Here is a 19,284-nt window from a genome sequence, read left to right on the forward strand (position 1 = left end):
GATTCAAGCGAGTGGGCTTGTATACACTGGAATGAGAGGGGATCTGATTGAAACATGTAAGATTATTAAGGGATTGGACATGCTGGAGGCAGGAAGCATATTCCCGCTGATGGGTGAGTCCAGAACTAGAGGCCACAGTTTAAGAATAAGGTATAGGCCATTTAGAACGGAGATCAGGAAAAACTTTTTCACCCAGAGAGTTGTGGAATGCTCTGCCTCAGAAGGCAGTGGAGGCCAATTCTCTGGATGCTTTCAAGAAAGAGTTAGATAGAGATCTTAAAGATAGCGGAGTCAAGGGATATGGGGAGAAGGCAGGAACGGGGTATTGATTGTGGATCACATTGAAAAGCGGTACTGGCTCAAAGGGCAAAATGGCCAACTCCTGCACCTATTGTCTATTGGAAGGAGATCCTGATACCGTGTGGAGACCATGGCAGGGCCCTGAGACTGAGCTGGCGCAGCGGGACTGACAATAGGATGTCGAACCGTGAAGGTGATCCAGAGTAACTGCGGCCGTGAAATCGTCGTATTTTCTGCCAGAGACGCCAGCAGCCCCTTTCGTATGCTTGATGTAGAGGCTTTAAAGACTTGAGTTTTCATAATGTTACATCCAGATGGTGGGCAGACTGAATCTGATGTGAATGAACAAATTAGAGAGTTGCATAGTAGGAATAAGGAAGCAATGGCAACTATAGATAAATTAAGCAAAAGGTCCTTTGTATACGTTCCAAGGGAAAGACACTTTGCTCCATTTACAGCGGATGTTGAGAAAGATGGGAGGTCTGACGGTGACTTTATTGAAGAAGTCGAACTGGTGTTTCGTGCTAAAAATTGGTCTGACTAGGATCAGTATGAATTTGTTCTGTCCCTGCTCGGGTGCAGCTCTGGAAGAAGCAGTGATGCTGGACCAGGCTGGTGACCTATTCACCTATCTCAGGGGAGCTTTTAGTGAGAACAGTAGTACACCTCAGCTGCTGTATAGCTTCCACAGTCGCAAACGTGCCCTAGCCTGAGCTCTTAGCTTGCTACCAAAACGATTCCCTGATGCTGAGGGTGGCGCTCAGAGATCAACTTACAGAGAGCATCAGAGTTCCTTTCCTGAGAAGGGAGCTCTACGGGTTTGTGTGGAATAACTGAGACCTCAGTGATAGAAGTGCGAGAGGCTCCTCTGTGGTCCTCAGGAAATGCAAAGACTGCAGTCAAAGTGTAGCAGCAGCCAGGCACAGTGCTCAATTCTCAAAGCTCAGGAATCGAACTGTCACTCTAGACGATGTCCTCAAAGTAGTTACAGAGCAGGGCAAAGCCATTAGTGAGTTGACTCAAGCAGTGAAAGATCTTGCCGTCCAGAAAGGGGTTGCATATGCTACGAGCAGTAGACCTAAGTTTCAGCCTAGCTTCACAAAGCACGGGCAACCAATATGTTTCAAGTGTCAGGTGGGAAGGTACGTGGCCAGGAATTGCCCAGAGAAGTGATGCAAGGGAGGTAGAGTCCAAATCCGCCAGCCCTCATGTTGTGAGTCGGGCAATTTGGGGGAACCTCATAGTCTCAGATAATGTACAGTCCTCCCGGGTCCAGTTGCTGTGACATGGCGTGTCCTGTCGTTGAGTTTAAGATATCAGGTGTCACTGTCCGTTGTCTGTTAGACACAGGTAGTCAAGTGACTGAGCAGTTCTTTTGACAACACTTGAATGGAGAAGATGGTGATATGTTGTCCACTGCTGGCTGGCTTAGGTTAACAGCCTCTAACGGGCTTGACATTCCTTACCTTTGGTATCTAGAGCTAGAGGTTCAAGTGAATGACATAACGATATCAAACTGTGGCTTTCTCGTAGTCAGAGATCCTGTTGGCACCAAACAACTCGTCCCATGCGTTGTAGGCATTAACGGTATAAACCAACATATAGAACTTGTCTACACCGAATTTGACCCGACCTTAGAAGGCAAGTTGGATTCTGATTGGAGATGTTTTCCAGAAAGTGCAGATGTGTACTACTGAATAGAAAGCTGTAGTCCGAGCATTGAGAAGAGATACCGAGCATATGTCTACTCTATCTGTAGTTGCTCTTGTTGCTAGGAAGGCCACTGGAGATGCTGGGACTGACCATAAGATGTTACTGAGCCACTTAACACCGTTCTACTGGGTGGTCTTGTGGTTATTCCCATGCTTGTTGACTCTCATTGTCGTACACTGCCAGCACAGGTTTTAAACCCCTCAAGGGGATGTATGGCTCTCACCTAGGACATATACTGTCAAAGGTAGAGTGCGTAGATAACGATCAGGAATGTGCTGTAAGGTTTCAGCAGATCTCAACTGGCATTGAACAAGTGACTGTTGGTGTAAGGGAGGAGGATAGTAACCTCAAGTTAAAGTCAATTCTAAACAAACTCAACATTGGGGTAGTGAAGAGCAACAAGCTCAGCTGAGAGCTTTACTGGCTAAGAACTTGGATATCTTTGCAGTCGAAGGTGAAGACCTTGGGTACACTGACAAGGTCCAACATGAAATTCAGCTAATGGATGGTGAGCCCGTTTCACAACCACACTGTCACATTCTGCCCAATCAGTACAGTGAAGTGAAAGAGCACGTCTCAAAGTTGCTGCTGAAGGGTGTGACTCAGGAGAGCAGTAGTGCGTATGCCTCACTGGTGGTGTTGGTCCGGAAGGCTGATGGCAGCATCAGACTGTGTGTGGATTATCAGAGACTGAATCTTAAGACTGAAAAGGGCATGTTCCCACTCCCGCGTATTGATGAGAGTTGTGATGCTCTGCGAGGAGTGCAGTTTTTCCAACGATAGACCTTGCAAGTTGTTACCACCAAGTGGCATTAGAGAAGTGTGATAGGCACAAGACTGCTTTTTCAACCCCATTTGGTCTATATGAATATCTTTGTATGTCAGTTGGTGTCTGCAGTGGGCTGGCGACTTTTCAAAGACTTATGCAGGCAACCGTGAATGATTTACTCTTCCAAATTATGCTGGTGTACCTGGATGAGATTCTGGTGTGTTCGCAACCAAGGGGATAGGCACAGATCCCAAGAACATCTCGCTGTTCAGCAGTGGTCAGTACCATCTACAGTCAAAGACTTCAGATCATTTCTTGGCTTTTGTAGTTGTAGACGGTTCATTCAGGGATTCTCAAAGATTGCAGGTCCGCTGCATGATGTAGTGAATTTGTGTCTTGGTGTGGGGAGTCTTGTAAAACAAATCAGCTGTTAAAACATTCTTGGCTGGGAGACTTTGATATGGCCAAAGAGAAACTGACCAGTTCACCTATCCACAGCTTTGCCGATGCAAGCAGTCACGGATTAGGAGCTGTTTTATACCAGCAACAGGGAGAGACAAAGAGGGTTATTGCATATGCAAGCCAGTGATTGAGACATAGAACATAGAACATAGAATTGTACTGCACATTACAGGCCCTTCGGCCCACAATGTTGTGCTGACCTTCAAACCCTGCCTTCCATATAACCCCCCACCTTAAATTCTACCAGTCTACTAGTTTCTTAAACTTCACTAGTGTATCTGCCTCCACCACTGACTCAGGCAGTGCATTCCACACACCAACTACTCTCTGAGTGAAAAACCTTCCTCTAATATCCCCCTTGAAATTCCCTCCCCTTACCTTACCTCTTGTACTGAGCAGTGTTGTCCTGGGAAAGAGGCGCTGGCTGTCCACTCTGTCTATTCCTCTTAATATCTTGTACACCTCTATCATGTCTCCTCTCATCCTCCTCTCCAAGGAGTAAAGCCCTAGCTCCCTTAATCTCTGATCATAATCCATACTCTCTAAACCAGGCAGCATCCTGGTAAATCTCCTCTGTACCCTTACCAATGTTTCCACATCCTTCCTATAGTGAGGCGACCAGAACTGGACACAGTACTCCAAGTGTGGCCTAACTAGAGTTTTATAGAGCAGCGTCATTATATCGCGACTCTTAAACTCTATCCCTTGACTTATGAAAACTAACACCCCATAAGCTTTCTTAACTCCCGTATCCACCTGTGAGGCAACTTTCAGGGATCTTTGGACATGTACCCCCAGATCCCTCTGCTCCTCCACACTACCAAGTATCCTGCCATTTACTTTGTACTCTGGCCTGGAGTTTGTCCTTCCAAAGTGTACCACCTCACACTTATCTGGGTTCAACTCCATCTGCCACTTCTCAGCCCACTTCTGCATCCTATCAATGTCTCTCTGAAATCTTCAACAATCCTCTACACTATCCACAACACCAGCAACCTGCTGAGAAGAATGATGGGAATTATAGCAGCATGAAATTAGAGCTGCTTGAAGTGTAGAAAAGTTTCGTGGTTACTTTTTGGGTTTGAAATTCACCGTAATTACTGGTGATAATCTGTTGTCCCACTTGAAAACTGCCAGATTGGGAGCAATTGAGCAGAGACGGATCTGACAGCTGTCAGTGTTTGACTGTGGTGTGCAGTATCTTCCAGGTCGTAGTGATACTGTAGCTGATGCTCTCTCTAGGTGAGCCTGAGCCTATCTCAGAGGATGCCGAGTTTGATGGGTCTGTGGCGATCTGTAGTCTGGTCAATCGCGGCACTGCTCTTGACCCGGCACTAGTAACGGCTGGTCTTAAAAGCCGTAAGGTTAAGCAGATTCAAGCTGTTGAAGCTGGTACTATCAATGTAAGTGGTCTGATGTAAGGAAACACTCCAATTCTCCTGGGACTTGCATGTTTTTCAGCAGCAAGACCCTGTGTTGAGTGTCTTCAGAAACTTATGGGACAGAAAAAAGAAAGTGGAAAGGCAGGAACATGGAGCTTTTGTCTCTGTTAAAACACTGGGATGGTATCAGAGAGTGCAAGGGGTTTGGTATGGTGTAGTTGTGGATGGGAACCTCGGCATCAGCTTGAGAGTGAAGTGCCGGGGTATGTACATGACTCTATGGGCCATCGAGGCATTGAGCATACTCTGCTCTTGTTGAGAAACAGATGTTTTTGGGTGGACATGCACAAGGATGTGGCACAGTGGATCAAAAGTTGTCCATATTGTGTGTTAACTAAAAAGCCACACCCTAAGATCTGCCCCCCCCCCCCCCCCATGAAACGATGTCTTGCTTCTAGGCTGCTCAAAGTTGTTGCTGTAGATTTCACTGTGCTTGAGCCAGCAGCTGATGTGCACGAGGATGTCTTGGTAGTCACAGATGTTTTTACAAAATTCACCCAAGCATTCCCAGCTCAGGATCAAAGGCAGATAAAAGAGGAGGATAAAATTCATTGTCCCCAGATTGATGTAAGTGCACTGGTTTACCAACAGAACAGACCATTAAGACATAATAAGATCCAGGATGCTTGGAAATCAGCTGTCTTACAGGGTGGTAGAGGTACTAGACAACACATACACAGTGGAGCCTTTGGAGGGAGGGCCTATAAAAAGGGTGATCAGGCCCTGTGAGAAAGTTCTCCCCCCCCCCAGTTCCTCAGAGGAGAATGCAAACTCCTGTAATTCAGGCTAGCCCTCCCTGGGACACGAATCAGATTTTGAGGGTTCAGAGAATGGTGTGATATTGGGAGAAGATGTGTCAGAGCAGGGCATACCTAACCTCGACCCTAGCCTTGACAGCAAAACTTCCGGAACGGAGACTGTAGCGCCTGTGACAGCTGATACAGGGTCAGAAGCTGGTAGTCTTCCTGTCACAGCACCCTGCAGGAGTAAAAGAGTAAATGCTGGGCAGTACTCTAACCCACATCACAAACCAAGGTTAGTTTTAGATGTGGCCTTCATACATCCAGCAGTAGTGTCACAGATAAGTCAGGGAACATCTGTGGAATAAACAGTCAGACCTGCTGAGTGTTGTGCGTGTTGCTTTGACCCCTCCATCTGCAGAGTATTTTGTGTTTAGTGTCGCAGATACTGGCCAGTCTAGGTTCAATTCCATTCAGAGAAGCAGTTGAAGAGGTTAAAAGTACTTTTGCAGTGAAAGGGTAATCAAGGACGCTGTACCTGTATGCAGGGGAGAATGTCACCAGGTGACCGCTGAATATTGTATTTATTGTTAAAGTACCCTTTTGTAACGCTAAAAATAGTTGCCTGTGCCTTTAAGAGAAAACAGTGATGTAATTTTGCACGGGTGGAGTAGAATGAAGAGTTGCCATGTTCTAGGGCAGGGCCAACCTGGCGTGCCCGCACCCCAGGGGGTGCGAGATGGAATTTCAGTGGGTGTGACAAATAATGGCTCCTGTCCTTGAGTGACAAGTCACGAGTAGCAGGGGCTCTGACAGAAATATTTCAAATGTTATTAGAAACGGGGATGGTGCCAGAGGATTGGTATATTCCTCATATGGTTCCATTGTTTAAAAAGGGATTTAAGAGTAAACCTAGCAATTATAGGCCTGTAAGTTTGACATCAGTGGTGGGTAAATTAATGGAAAGTATTCTTAGAGATGGTATATATAATTATATGGATAGACAGGGTCTGATTAGGAACAGTCAACATGGATTTGTGCGTGGAAGGTCATGTTTCACAAATTTTACTGAATTTTTTGAAGCGGTTACTAGGAAAGTTGACGAGGGTAAAGCAGTGGATGTTGTCTATATGGACTTCAGTAAGGCCTTTGACAAGGTTCCGCACAGAAGGTTAGTTAGGAAGGTTCAATTGTTTAAGGTATTAATATTGAAGTAGTAAAATGGATTCAACAGTGGCTGGACGGGAGATGCCAGAGAGTAGTGGCCGATAACTGTTTGTCAGGTTGGAGGCCAGTGACTAGTGGTGTGCCTCGGAGATCTGTACTGGCTCCAATGTTGTTTGTCATATACATTAATGATCTGGATGATGGGGTGGTAAATTGGATTAGTAAGTATGCAGATGATACTAAGGTAGGTGACGTGGATAATAAAGTAGGTTTTCAAAGCTTGCAGAGAGATTTAGGCCAGTTAGAAGAGTGGGCTGAGCGGTGGCAGATGGAGTTTAATGCTGATAAGTGTGAGGTGCTACATTTTGGTATGAATAATCCAAATAGGACATACATGGTAAATGGTAAGGCATTGAGGAATGCAGTAGAACAGAGTGATCTAGGAATAATGGTGCATCTTTTCCTGAAGGTGGAATCTCATGTAGATAGGGTGGTGAAGAAAGCTTTTGGTACGCTGGCCTTTATAAATCAGAGCATTGAGTATAGGAGCTGGGATGTAATGTTAAAATTGTACAAGGCATTGGTGAGGCCAAATTTGGAGTATTGTGTACAGTTCTGGTCACCGAATTATTGGAAAGATGTTAACAAAATAGAGAAAGTACAGAGGAGATTTACTAGAATGTTACCTGGGTTTCAGCACCTAAGATACAGGGAAAGGTTGTACAAGTTAGGTCTTTATTCTTTGGAGCGTAGAAGGTTGAGGGGGGACTTGATAGAGGTATTTAAAATTATGAGGGGGATAGATAGAGTCGACGTGGATAGGCTTTTTCCATTGAGAGTAGGGGAGATTCAAACAAGAGGACATGAGTTGAGAGTTAGGGGGCAAAAGTTTAGGGGTAACACGAGGGTGAATCTCTTTACTCAGAGAGTGGTAGCTGTGTGGAACGAGCTTCCAGTAGAAGGCAGGTTTGGTATTGTCATTTAAAGTAAAATTGGATTGGTATATGGACAGGAAAGGAGTGGAGGGTTATGGGCTGAGTGCAGGTACGTAAGACTAGGTGAGAGTAAGCGTCAGAACGGACTGGAAAGGCTGAGATGGCCTGTTTCCGTGCTGTAATTGTTATATGGTTACACAAAAGGTTAACACCCCAAAGGCTTCTAAATATGTTAACACTTTGAAATTCATATTTTCGATTTTATTTCAGACTTCCGGCAGCTGCCAATATTTAGCTTTGTGTTTAATCTCTTCACCATATCACAGGCATTGTCCTGGTCATCTCTATCTGTGCTCACACACTAACAGATTTAAAGCAGTCCATTCTCTGATTATTCCCAGTTTAGGGGAAGTATCATCAACCTGAACTGCTAATGCATAGATTCTGTCTGGCCCCAGCGATTCAGTGTTTGTCTCAGTGTCTCAGCCTCAGTGTTTGTAGTGTTGCATGCTGCTGGAGAAATGGTGTCCATTGGGCACAGATGGTTTGGAGGGAAAGGCGTGGGATGGTGTGGTTTTGGATCGTAGAAAAGCACCAGCTACTTAGATTGCCAGACAGACGTGCACAAAAACACTTAGTTGTGAAAACCATCATTATCACCAGAAAAAATGTACTAATAAGGCTAAAGAGTGACACATCCCTTGGACTTGATGGCCTGTATCCAATGTCTTAAAGAAGTGATTGCAGAGATGGTGGCAGCAATGACTGTGACTTCCAAAATGTCCTTATTTTGGGTGGGGAAAGAACAAATCTATTGCCCTGTCCAAATAAGGGGAAAGTGAAAAATTATAAACCAGGTTAGACTGAGGTGGGTTTTACGGGTGTCTTATTCATTTAGAATATCATTAAAAACAATTGAACTGAATCAGCATGGCTGTAGAAAAGGAAAATAATGTTTGATAAATCTGTTAGTTCTCTTGAGGACGTCACTAACCAGGTGAATAAAAGCAGCTAGTTGATGAAGTATATCTGACTGTAATCAACAGGCAGGAAACTGACACCCTGACACCTTCACGTTCACTTTGGGAGATTATAACCAGATCAACATGAGAAAGTCACTAAATAATTATCATCACCAAATCACTTGCTATCACACCGGACCATTGTTACACCACCTTCAGAAGTGCTTACCGTGCTATCCCACGCCCACATCAGGAGGTCTGATCACCTGGCTTACTTCTACTCCCTGAATACAGGCAGAGACTGAAGACTGGAGCACCAGTTGTGATGACCAAGAAGATATGGACAAGGGAAGCACAGGAGCGCCTGCAGGATTGCTTTGCATCGGTGGACTGTATTCAGGGATTCATTTTCGAACCTGGATGAGTATGCTGCAGTTGTTACCAACTTCATTAAAACCTGTGTGGATGAGAGTGTGTCTACAACAACTTGCTGCACATTCCCAAACCAAAAGCCGTGAATGAACCAGGGGGTTTGTTGTCAGCTGTTGGCTAGATCTGTGGCATTTAAGACTGGTGACCCAGGTCTGGACCAGAAAAACAGGTATGACTTGTGGAGGGCCTTTTCAAGAATGAAGAGTCAATTTCAAATGAAGTTGGAGGCAACATGGGATGTACGACAACCCTGGCAGGGTTTGCAGGACATTACCTCCTACAAAGCGAAACCCAATAGCATGAATGGCAGCAATGCTTCGCTACCAGATAGGTTCAATGCCTTATCAGCCCATTTTGAAAGGGAAAATGTAACTACAGCTGTGAAGATCACTGCTGCACCCGGTGACCCTGGGATCTGTCTTGGAGGCTGATGGAGGGAGAGCTCTGAAAACTTGTTCCAACCAACTGGCAAGAGTATTCAAGGACATTTTCAAACTTTCATTGCTACGGTTGGAAGTTCCCACCTGCTTTAAAAGGGCAAAAATTATACCACTGGCCAAGGAGAGTAGTGTAAGCTGCCTTTTGACTATTGTCCAGTAGTACTCACATCTACAGTCATGAAATGTTTTGAGAGGTTGGTCATAGTTAGAATCAACTCCTGCCGAGCAAGGACCTCAACCCACTGCAATTTACCCATGACCACAGTAGGTCTATGGTAGATGCAATCTCAATGGCTTTCCTCAGGGCCTTAGGTCACCTGGACAATACAAACACCTATGTCAGGATGTTGTTTGTTAACTATAGCTCAGCATTTAACACCATCATTTTCATAGTCCTGATCGATAAGCTATAGAACTTGGGCCTCTGTGCTTCCCTCTGCAATTGGATCCTCAACGTCCTAACCGGAAGGCCACATTCTGTGCAGATTGGTGATAATATCTCCCCCTTGCTGATGATCAACATTGGCACACCTTGGGTGTGTGCTTAGCCCACTGCTCTACTCTCTATATACCCATGACTGTGTGGCTAGGCATAGTTCAAATACCATCTATAAATTTGCTGATGATACAACAATTGTTCGTAGAATTTCAGATGGTGATGAGAGGGCGTACAGGAGCGAGATATGCCAACTAGTGAAGTGGTGTCAGCAAGACCAAAGAACTGGTTGCGGATTTCAAGAAGGGTAAGACGAGGGAGCACAAACTAATCCTCATAGAGGAGTCAGATGTGGAGAGAGTGAGCAATTGCAAGTTTCTGGGTGTTAAGATCTCTGAGAATCTAACCTGTTCCCAACATATCGATGCAGCAATAAAAAATGCAAGACAGTGTCTATATTTCATTAGGAGTTTGATGAGATTTGTTTTGTCACCTAAAACACTCAAACTTCTGACAGGCTGCATCACTGTCTGGTATGGGAGGGGCTACTGCACAGGATCGAAAGCTACAGAAAGTTGTAAAACTAGTCAGCTCCATCTTGGGCACTAGCCTCCGTAGTATCCAAGACATTTTAAAGGAGTGGTGCCTCAGAAAGGCGGCATCCATTATTAACTCAACACCCAGGGCATGCCCTTTGTCATTGTACAGAAGCCTGAAGCTTCTTCCCCCCCGCCATCCGATTCCTAAATGGACATTGAACCCATAAACACAAAATCACTTCTTTAATATTATTTCTGTTTTTACACTCTTTTATATGTGTGTATGTTACTGTAATTGATTTGTTTTTTCTATATTATCATGTATTGCATTGTACTGCTGCAGCTAAGTTAACAAATTTCACAGCATATGCCAATGATATTAAACCTGATTCTGATATAGAAACATAGAAACCCTACAGCACAATACAGCCCTCAGGCCCACAATGCTGTACCGAATATGTACTTACTTTAGAAATTATGTAGGGTTACCCATAGCCCTCTATTTTCCTAAGCACCATATACCTATCCAGGAGTCTCTTAAATGATCCTATAGTATCCAGGTTCGCCACCGTCACCAGCAGCCCATTCCACGCATTCACCGCTCTCTGTGTTTTAAAAAAAAACTTAACCCTGACATCTCCTCTGTACCCACTTCCAAGCACCTTAAAACTGGGATTCCAGAAAGGATTTGATAAGCTGCCAAACATGAGAGCTGGTGATGTTGGGATTAATATTGGAATGGTTAAACGATCAGTTAACTAACAAAACAAGCATGGAGAGTCCAGATAAATGAACTATTATTCAGATTGTTCACCTAGAATTCATGGGGTGCTACAGGGATTAATTTATGGGTTTCAATTAATTACAGTCTGCTGCAATGACATAGGGATCGAGATACTTGGCCAAATTTGCTGTACAAAAATAAGAGGCAGGGAACATATAATGAAGAGAGCATAACAGGCATGCAAAGAGCTACATGTAAATCAATTGAGTGTGCAAACAAGACCAGAAAACGTGGGAGGAGTAGGCCATTCAGCTCATTGAGCCTGCTCCGCCATTTCATCATGGCTGATTTATTATCCCTGTCAACCCCACCTTCTCCCACCTTCCTTCTTCCCACAAACGCTGACACCCTGACTAATCAAGAACCTGTCAACTTCCACTTTAAATATACTCAATGCCTTGCCCTCCACGGCCTTTTGTGATTCACTGCCCTCTGGCTAAAGAAATTCCACCTCATCTCTATTCTAAATGGACGTCCTTTTATTCTGAGGTTGTGCCCTCTGGTCCTGGACACCCCCACCATAGCAAACAGCACACAAACTGCTGGAGCAACTTGGCAGGCCAGACAGCATCTATAGAGGAAATGAGCAGTCAATGTTTCAGGGTGAGCCACTGCTATATCCATGCCAGTAGCTTTCCTGTAACGCCATAGGATATTATCTTGTTAAGCAGCCTCGTGTGTGATACCTGATCAAATGCCTTCTGAAAATGTCTTGAAGTTTATTGATAAGTTTTGAAAGCCAAGCTGTATTCATAGAAACATAAAACTTATAGCACAGTACAGGCCCTTCGGCCCACAAAGCTGTGCCGAACAAGTCCTTACCTTAGAACTACCTAGGTTTACCCATAACCCTCTATTTTTCTAAGCTCCATGTATCCATCCAGGAGTCTCTTAAAAGACCCTATCATTTCCGCCTCCACCACTGCCACTGGCAGCCCATTCCACGCACTTACCACTCGCTGCGTAAAATAACTTTCCCCTGATATCTCCTCTGTACCTACTTCCAAGCACCTTATAACTGTGCCCTCTTGTGCTAGCCACTTCAGCCCTGGGAAAAAGCCTCTGACTATCCACACAATCAATGCCTCTCATTATCTTGTACACCCCTATCAGGTCACCTCTCAGCCTCTGTCACTCCAAGGAGAAAAGGCCAAGTTCACTCAACCTGTTTTCATAAGGCATGCTCCCCAAACCAGGCAACATCCTTGTAAATCTCTTTTGCACCCTTTCTATGGTTTCCACAATAAAGAACATCCTGATGTATGCATCTTCGCTGTCCAGATGTTGCAGAATTGAGTGAAGAGCCAATGAAATGGCATCTGCTGTTGACAGAGGACATACTGGAGGAGATCCAAGTCACTTCTCAGACAGGAGTTGATAGGTTTCATCACCTTGGATGTAAGTGTTAATAGTCATGAGGCCGGTTGCCATGTTCTTCTTACTCAGTGGTATAATTGAAGCCTGACTGAAGCAGATGAGTACCTCAGACTTCCGACTTGAGAGGTTAAAGATACTGGTGAAGACCGTTGATAAGCACAGATCTTTAGTCCTTGGCCACATTCTCTGTGGGCCAGATGCTTTTCGTGGGTTCACACTCTTGAAGGATGCTCTCACATTGACCTCAGTGACTGAAGTCATAGGATAATTGAGGGCTTTGGGAGTTTGTGAAGGTCCCTCCGTGATTTGGCAGTCAAAGCAAGCATGAAAGGCTTTGAGCTCATCTGGGACGGAACCTGTTGTCACCAATATCACTTGGTTTCACTTGGTAGGAGGTGATGGCATTCAAGCTCTGCCACAGCTGTTTAGCATCCTTCAGTGATTCAGGTTTGGTCCAGCATTTACACTTCGCATGTGAACTGGCTTTCTGGAGATCGGACCTGGATCTTTTGTATTTTAGTTGGTTACCAGACCTGCATGCCACTGATCTACCCCTCTGCAGATTGTGGTTCTTACAGTTCATCTAGCACTTCCGGACGGGGAAGACTGATTTTTGTGGGGATACACTAGTCTATGATTGTTTTCGTAAGGTCTGTGTCAACTGTGGAGAGTTTATTCAGAAAGAACGAATACTCCACGGTTGTAATGGATTTTCAAAGACGGTGCTGGAGGCCCTCAGCTTCTCAAGAACATCAGCGAGCACAGAAACAGTGGAGTCAAGGACCCTTCCTCAGATCTGAAAAAGTGAGGTCAACTCTGTTTTAAGTTGTAGAAATGGGAGGGTGAACAGAACTAATGTTACCAGGATAATTCGTCTTTCTAAAATATTACCTGGTAGAAACCAAAGAGAAAAAATTAAAGTTGCAGTAGAAGGGGGTTGACAGAAATGATTAAATTTGGCATTAAGCTGAATGACACAAATAGAAAATGAGGTGCTGTAGCTTGAGCTTCACTGGAGCTGACATCCGAGAGGTCAGAGTGGGAGTGGGATGGAGCAGTGATTTGGAACTGAAAGTTCAGGGTCATTCTTGAGCTTCATTGGAGCTGACGTCCGAGAGGTCAGAGTGGGAGTGGGATGGAGCAGTGATTTGTAACTGGGTCATTCCTGTGGACAGAATGCAGGGGATCAGCAAACTGCTCACATGATCTGTGTTTAGTTTCATAACACAGAGACGACGCAGTGTGCTCGACACTACACTGAACTGTAAAACTATAAATCACAGCAATAATGTGGTTAGTCGGTGACTCAGGATGCTGCTTTCGTGGCTGGAAAGCTGCCCGTGTTTGCTCCCATGCAGGTAATTTGCTGACGAGTTGTGGATGGAGTTGGACATGGTGCGAATATCACCAAACATCTCCATTTCTGGTGGAAGGATGATCAATGATGAAAGACAGTGCACTGTCCTGCAGTGACATAGAAAGATAGAAAACCTACAGCATGATACAGGCTGTTTGGCCTACAAAGTTGTGCCGAACATGTCCCTACCTCAGAAATTAGTAGGCTATCCATAGCCCTCTATTTTTCTAAGCTCCATGTACCTACCCAAAAGTCTCTTAACCTCCACCACCATTGCTGGCAGCCCATTCCACACATTCACCACTCTCTGAGTAATAAACTTACCTCTGACATCTTCTCTGTACCTACTCTCCAGCACCTTAAACCTGCGTCCTCTTGTGGCAGCCATTTGAGCCCTGGGAAAAAACCTCTGACATCCTGACGTTGATTTGAGAAACTGCCACTCTGGGTCTAATGATGACAGGACTCCAGACTGTCGACTTTCCAGGCAGGTGCTTTGCAATTACCCCAGTGCATCCCTCTCTATGCACCTCCTGCAGCTCAGGATGTGGCAAGATTTCCCTGCGATCAAACATCGCCTCCTGTGTGTTGGGTGGAGTATGCACGTTTCCCCACAACCGCTGGGGGGGGGGGGGGGGTCCCCAGGTGCTCTAGTTTCTGCCCACATCCCAAAAACATGCTGTTTGGTAAGTCAACTAGGTATGATAGACTGCCCCGAAAAGGTGTCAGAAGAATGGTGCAGGTGGAGTGGGGAGCTCCTGGGATGCATGTGGTGGGGGGAGGGGAGGGGAGGGGAAGATGGAATTAATATAGAGATGTAGCATGGAAATCATACAGCATAGAAACAGACCCTTTGGCCCACCAAGCACCCATTTACCCCTGAAATGTAGCAGTTTCAGAGTGTCTGTTGAGTTCAGAGTGGGGCATCATTTTAAGGTTATTAGAAGAAAGTACAGGGGTGATGTCAAAGGCATATTCTTTACACAGGGGCTGGTGAGTGCATGGAATGCCTACCAGGGATGTTGGCAGCGGCAGTTACATTAGGGGCATTAAAGAAACTCTCATATAGGGACAAGGATGATAGAAAATTGAAGGGCTACGTTGGACAGAGGGATTGATTGATTTTAGAGTAGGGTATAATGTCAGCACAACGTCGTGGGCCACAAGGCTTGTACTGTGCTGCAAGGTTCTATGTATGCAAGTCCTATTTTATTCATCACATCTACTCCATCCCCCAGATTCCACTGCTCACCTACACCCGAGAGGCAATCTATGGTGTCACATTCACCGACCAATCCATATGGTTTTGGAATGCAGGAGTAAACAGAGCACCCTTGGAAATCGATCTGGTCAAAGGGAGAGCATACAAAGAGCACTAGAAGTCAGAGTTGAACCTGGTTCTCTGAAACTGTGAGGCATTAACTCTTCAAGCTGCTCCATTGTGTTTAATAGTTTCATGCCAAAGGCCTTTATCCATGCTCTTTAACTGATTTAATGCCCCATCATCAGTAATGGTGTTATAATCTAGCCTCTCATAATTTCTCCCCATCCCTCCTTCCCTTGTTTCCATTCCTTGTTCTGACTATTCTTTCATCCCTTTTCTCACCTGCCCATCACCTCTCTCTGGCTGCCCTCTCCTCTGTTCTGTGGTCCTCTGTCCGTTCCTATTAGAATCATCCTATAGCCCTTTACCTCAACCCCTCTCCCCTCGTGTGGTGAACTATGTGCCTGTCAGCACACGCCCCTGCTGACTGCTCCTGTGGCTCCTCCCACAGGCCCCTGTATAAAGGAGATCTGCGGCCTGACGCTCGGCCTCAGTCTCCAGGACATAGTATGATGGACACTCACTCCTGGTTCCTTCTTCCAGTCAATAAAAGCCAATATCTCGCCTTACGTCTCAGTGTGAGTTATTGATGGTGCATCACCTCGCAGCTTCTTACCTCATCCCCTCTCCCCTCACTTCTTACCTCTTCCACTTCTCCCCTCGCATCTTACCTCACCCCTCCCCTCACATCTTCTTACCTCATCCCCTCTGCCCTCACATCTTCTGACCTCATCTCCTCCCCTCGCATCTTACCTCATCCCTTCTCCCCTTGCATCTTACCTCATCCCCTTTCCCCTCACATCTTATCTCATCCCCTCTCCCCTCGCTTCTTACCTCTTCCACTTCTCCCCTTGCATCTTACCTCACCCCTCCCCTCGCATCTTCTTACCTCATCCCCTCTGCCCTCGCAGCTTCTGACCTCGTCCCCTCTCCCCTCGCAGCTTCTGACCTCGTCCCCTCTCAAATTCATCCAAATTCCCCGTCACCTGGCCTCGGCTATAACCTGCTTGCATGTACCTCCCCTCCCCCAACATTGTTATTCTGGCTCTCCCCACCCTCCATTACAGTAAGGATGAAGGGTGTTGGCCTGAAACGTTAACTGTTTATTCTCCTCCATAGACATGTTGCTCAAGATTTACAGCATCTGCAGAATCTCTTGTGCATACATGGTATACATCTCTCTGACTTTAAATATACCGATTGAACCTGTGGATTTGCTGTTTCGGGTGCTGACTTCAGGTTTTGAAACTGTATGTACATTGGACATGAGATTGAGGCTTGGAACAATTCACTGGATTTGCTCGATTTTACTTTGTTTAAATAACAAATCTAATTGGTAATTAAGTTCTGGCTGTTTCGATGCTTAGAATTTAAAACAATATTCAAAGCAGCCAGATGAATATTAGAAGCTTGAGGGTGTCAGTTTGAGTGAGTTTAATTTAGTAGGAATGTGGTAATGCTGGCTGACAGTCATTGCATCAGAAGTTCTCTGCTCCCAGCCTATTGTTGAGATTCCACAGTTGGTTGGGTGAAGCTGAAACGCAGCATTTGCATGTAATCCTTTGTGGAACTGTTGTCCTATGAAATCTCTGCCGTGTTGGAGCCATTGTTCGGGCCGGATGACTGTGCAGGAGTGGGGCTGATGGCTCGCTGGGGTCAGGTGGTGTGCAGTGGGTCAGTGGCAGGTGCCATTGTGTTTGGGAGCAGTGTTATTATCCTAAAGTCAGTGTCAGATGATATACTGTTGCGGTTGGGGCCAGTATCAGATGCTGATGCATCGGGGGAGTTTTAGAGCCAGCTGATAGTCAGTGTGATGAACCCAGCTGCGTCTTTGGAACATGGATGGATACAGCAGCAGTGTGCCTGCCTTCCTCAACAAGCTATGGACTTTAGTGGAAGACCCTGAGACCAATGACCTGATATGCTGGAGTGTGGTGAGTCGTTGGCATCAGAGAACTTGCCAATTGGGGAAGGAGCTTGCAATCGTGTAGAGCGAACATCTGGCTGCAAATCTAACTAATGATGGGTCACTTCACTTTGTAAATGGACTACCAACAGATCGATTTTTAAAAAATTAATATAAATTTCAAACCTTTGTCGTTGAATGAGGCCAAGGACAAGAAGTCTTTTATCTCACTCTGTCAAATTATTTGCGGATGAAATGAGATATCCTTGTTGGTTTTGGGATCTCTGACTGAGGTTATGATAATGTTAGGTTCAGTGAGGCAGCACAAGTGTGTAATGAATGATACGTGTGGGCACTGCCTTCTTTCAATAGTTCTGTATGGTATCCTGGCATTGTGGTTGTGCCCACTTCCTTTCCAGGCTCGACCAAGGGTTTTGATCAGCTGTTTATTCCCCTCCATAGATGCCACCTGACCTGATTTCCTTCAGCATTTTGTGTATTGCTAAAGATTTACAGCATCTGCAGAATCTCGTGTGTTTATTTTGCTAGATTACTTTGCTATAGTCTGCTCTGCTGGGTGCTGACTCCGGGTTTTGAAAATGTACTTACTTTGGACATGAAACGGAGGCTTGGAACAATTCATTGGATTGCTCAAAATAGCTTTTGCTTTGTTTGAATGGTAAATTTAATGAGTAACCCTCGATCAATTGGTTCCAAGAAAAAAGAAGCGATGGATTTCACTATATTATGCCACTGGGGGACTACCAGATCCCAGGAGTTCCTAATCTTGTGCCCAGTGAAAAAGACACTAACAGGGTGGGGGGGGGGGGGTGGGAAGAGGGGGATATCTAGTTAATTTAGCCTTGGTAAAACTACCTCATTAATTACATAGTAAAGGCAGAAACATCTTGCCTGTTTCAAAAAATAAAAAAAAAACCACAGGCGATGCATTCATCTTAATAATTGATAATTTTTTTGATGTCTTATCATATCTAAGTAATTTTGTTCCTGGGTACATCCTCGGCACCAAACCTGGTTTAAACGGCTCTCAAATGTTTTCTACACAATTCCCTTCCTGCCTTTGTTACCAGCTGTTTCCTCGTTATGACGGTCACTACACTTCACTCAGTGACACACACTAAATGCTGGTGGGACTCAGCAGGTCAGGCATCATCTATGGAGAGGAGTAAATAGTCGATGTTTTGGGCCAAGACCCTTCATCAGGGTCACAAAGGTATTCATTTGACTGTGGAATATTCTGGGCGATTCAGAGCATGTGAAAGTATGAATGCATTTTTTTCAAGTTCCTCACTTTCTCCAGCATGACAGAACACCAGCTGCTCTTCTAAGCTTTTGAATGTGGCTTCCGACACTTTGGCTTTAAGATTCCATCGGTGGCAGTGTTGCACCCTCCTCTCCCCACATCATGCTTGACAAGTCGCAGATAATTCCTGACCTTGCTCCCTTCTCTGCAACACAACTAACATAACAGTGAACTTGGAGACCTGGCAATGATGAAGGCCATTCCTTGGGTGTAGGCTTGAAAGAAAATCATAAACATCAGTTACTGAAACACTAGTGTAAACAGAAAAAACCGAGACAGATCCACAACTAAAGCAGTGGGATTGACTTTGCTCTTGCTCTAATACACTCTGGCACTGAGCTTTATGCGTTTATGAATTAGTTTGTGAGTTGTGGACATTAGTTTATTATTGTCCCCTGTATCTGAAATGCTACTGTGTGGTCAGATGTAAACGTACCTTCACTGATGTTACAACAGAATCTGTCGGGGTGGTGGTAAAATCCAGTGTTAGCAGAATTGAAGAGGCGCGCATTTGGTTTTAAAGCTATGTATCATACATAATCATGTCTGGTATCAGCCACTGACAATTATTTAAAAGGCTTTTCCTTCCTGTCTTTAGAAGATAGACCATTTGGCCCATATGTTGCCCTGATACGACTCCCTCATTTGCATTCCTCTCTCTACATCATTGTGGTGCAGGCTCTCTCATTGCCTCTGTTATTTTTGTTTCAATGTTTCTGACAACTTTTCATTATCTTGGCATGCTTGTTTAACATTTCCAGATGCTTTTGCCATTTTTTTAACTTCAGTTTTAAAATTCCCTTTCACAGGGTATGTTCTTAAATATGTGAAGAGCTTGTTTGAATCTCAAGCACATTTTAAAATGCTGCAAAAGT

General features: G+C 44.9%; 1 protein-coding gene across 1 annotated transcript in view; it reads left to right on the forward strand.

The window, feature by feature from the left end:
• The first annotated feature begins 1,360 nt into the window (after positions 1 to 1,360).
• Positions 1,361 to 19,284, forward strand: part of hsf4 (heat shock transcription factor 4) — a 121,463-nt gene continuing 103,539 nt past the window's right edge. Inside the window, exons 1-3 of the mRNA XM_059993413.1 lie at positions 1,361 to 1,442; positions 2,462 to 2,521; positions 18,285 to 18,319. Coding sequence (XP_059849396.1) covers positions 1,361 to 1,442; positions 2,462 to 2,521; positions 18,285 to 18,319 — 177 coding nt within the window. The remainder of the gene's footprint in view (positions 1,443 to 2,461; positions 2,522 to 18,284; positions 18,320 to 19,284) is intronic.

This window comes from Hypanus sabinus, chromosome 17, assembly GCF_030144855.1.
Source record: "Hypanus sabinus isolate sHypSab1 chromosome 17, sHypSab1.hap1, whole genome shotgun sequence".
NCBI lineage: Eukaryota > Metazoa > Chordata > Chondrichthyes > Myliobatiformes > Dasyatidae > Hypanus > Hypanus sabinus.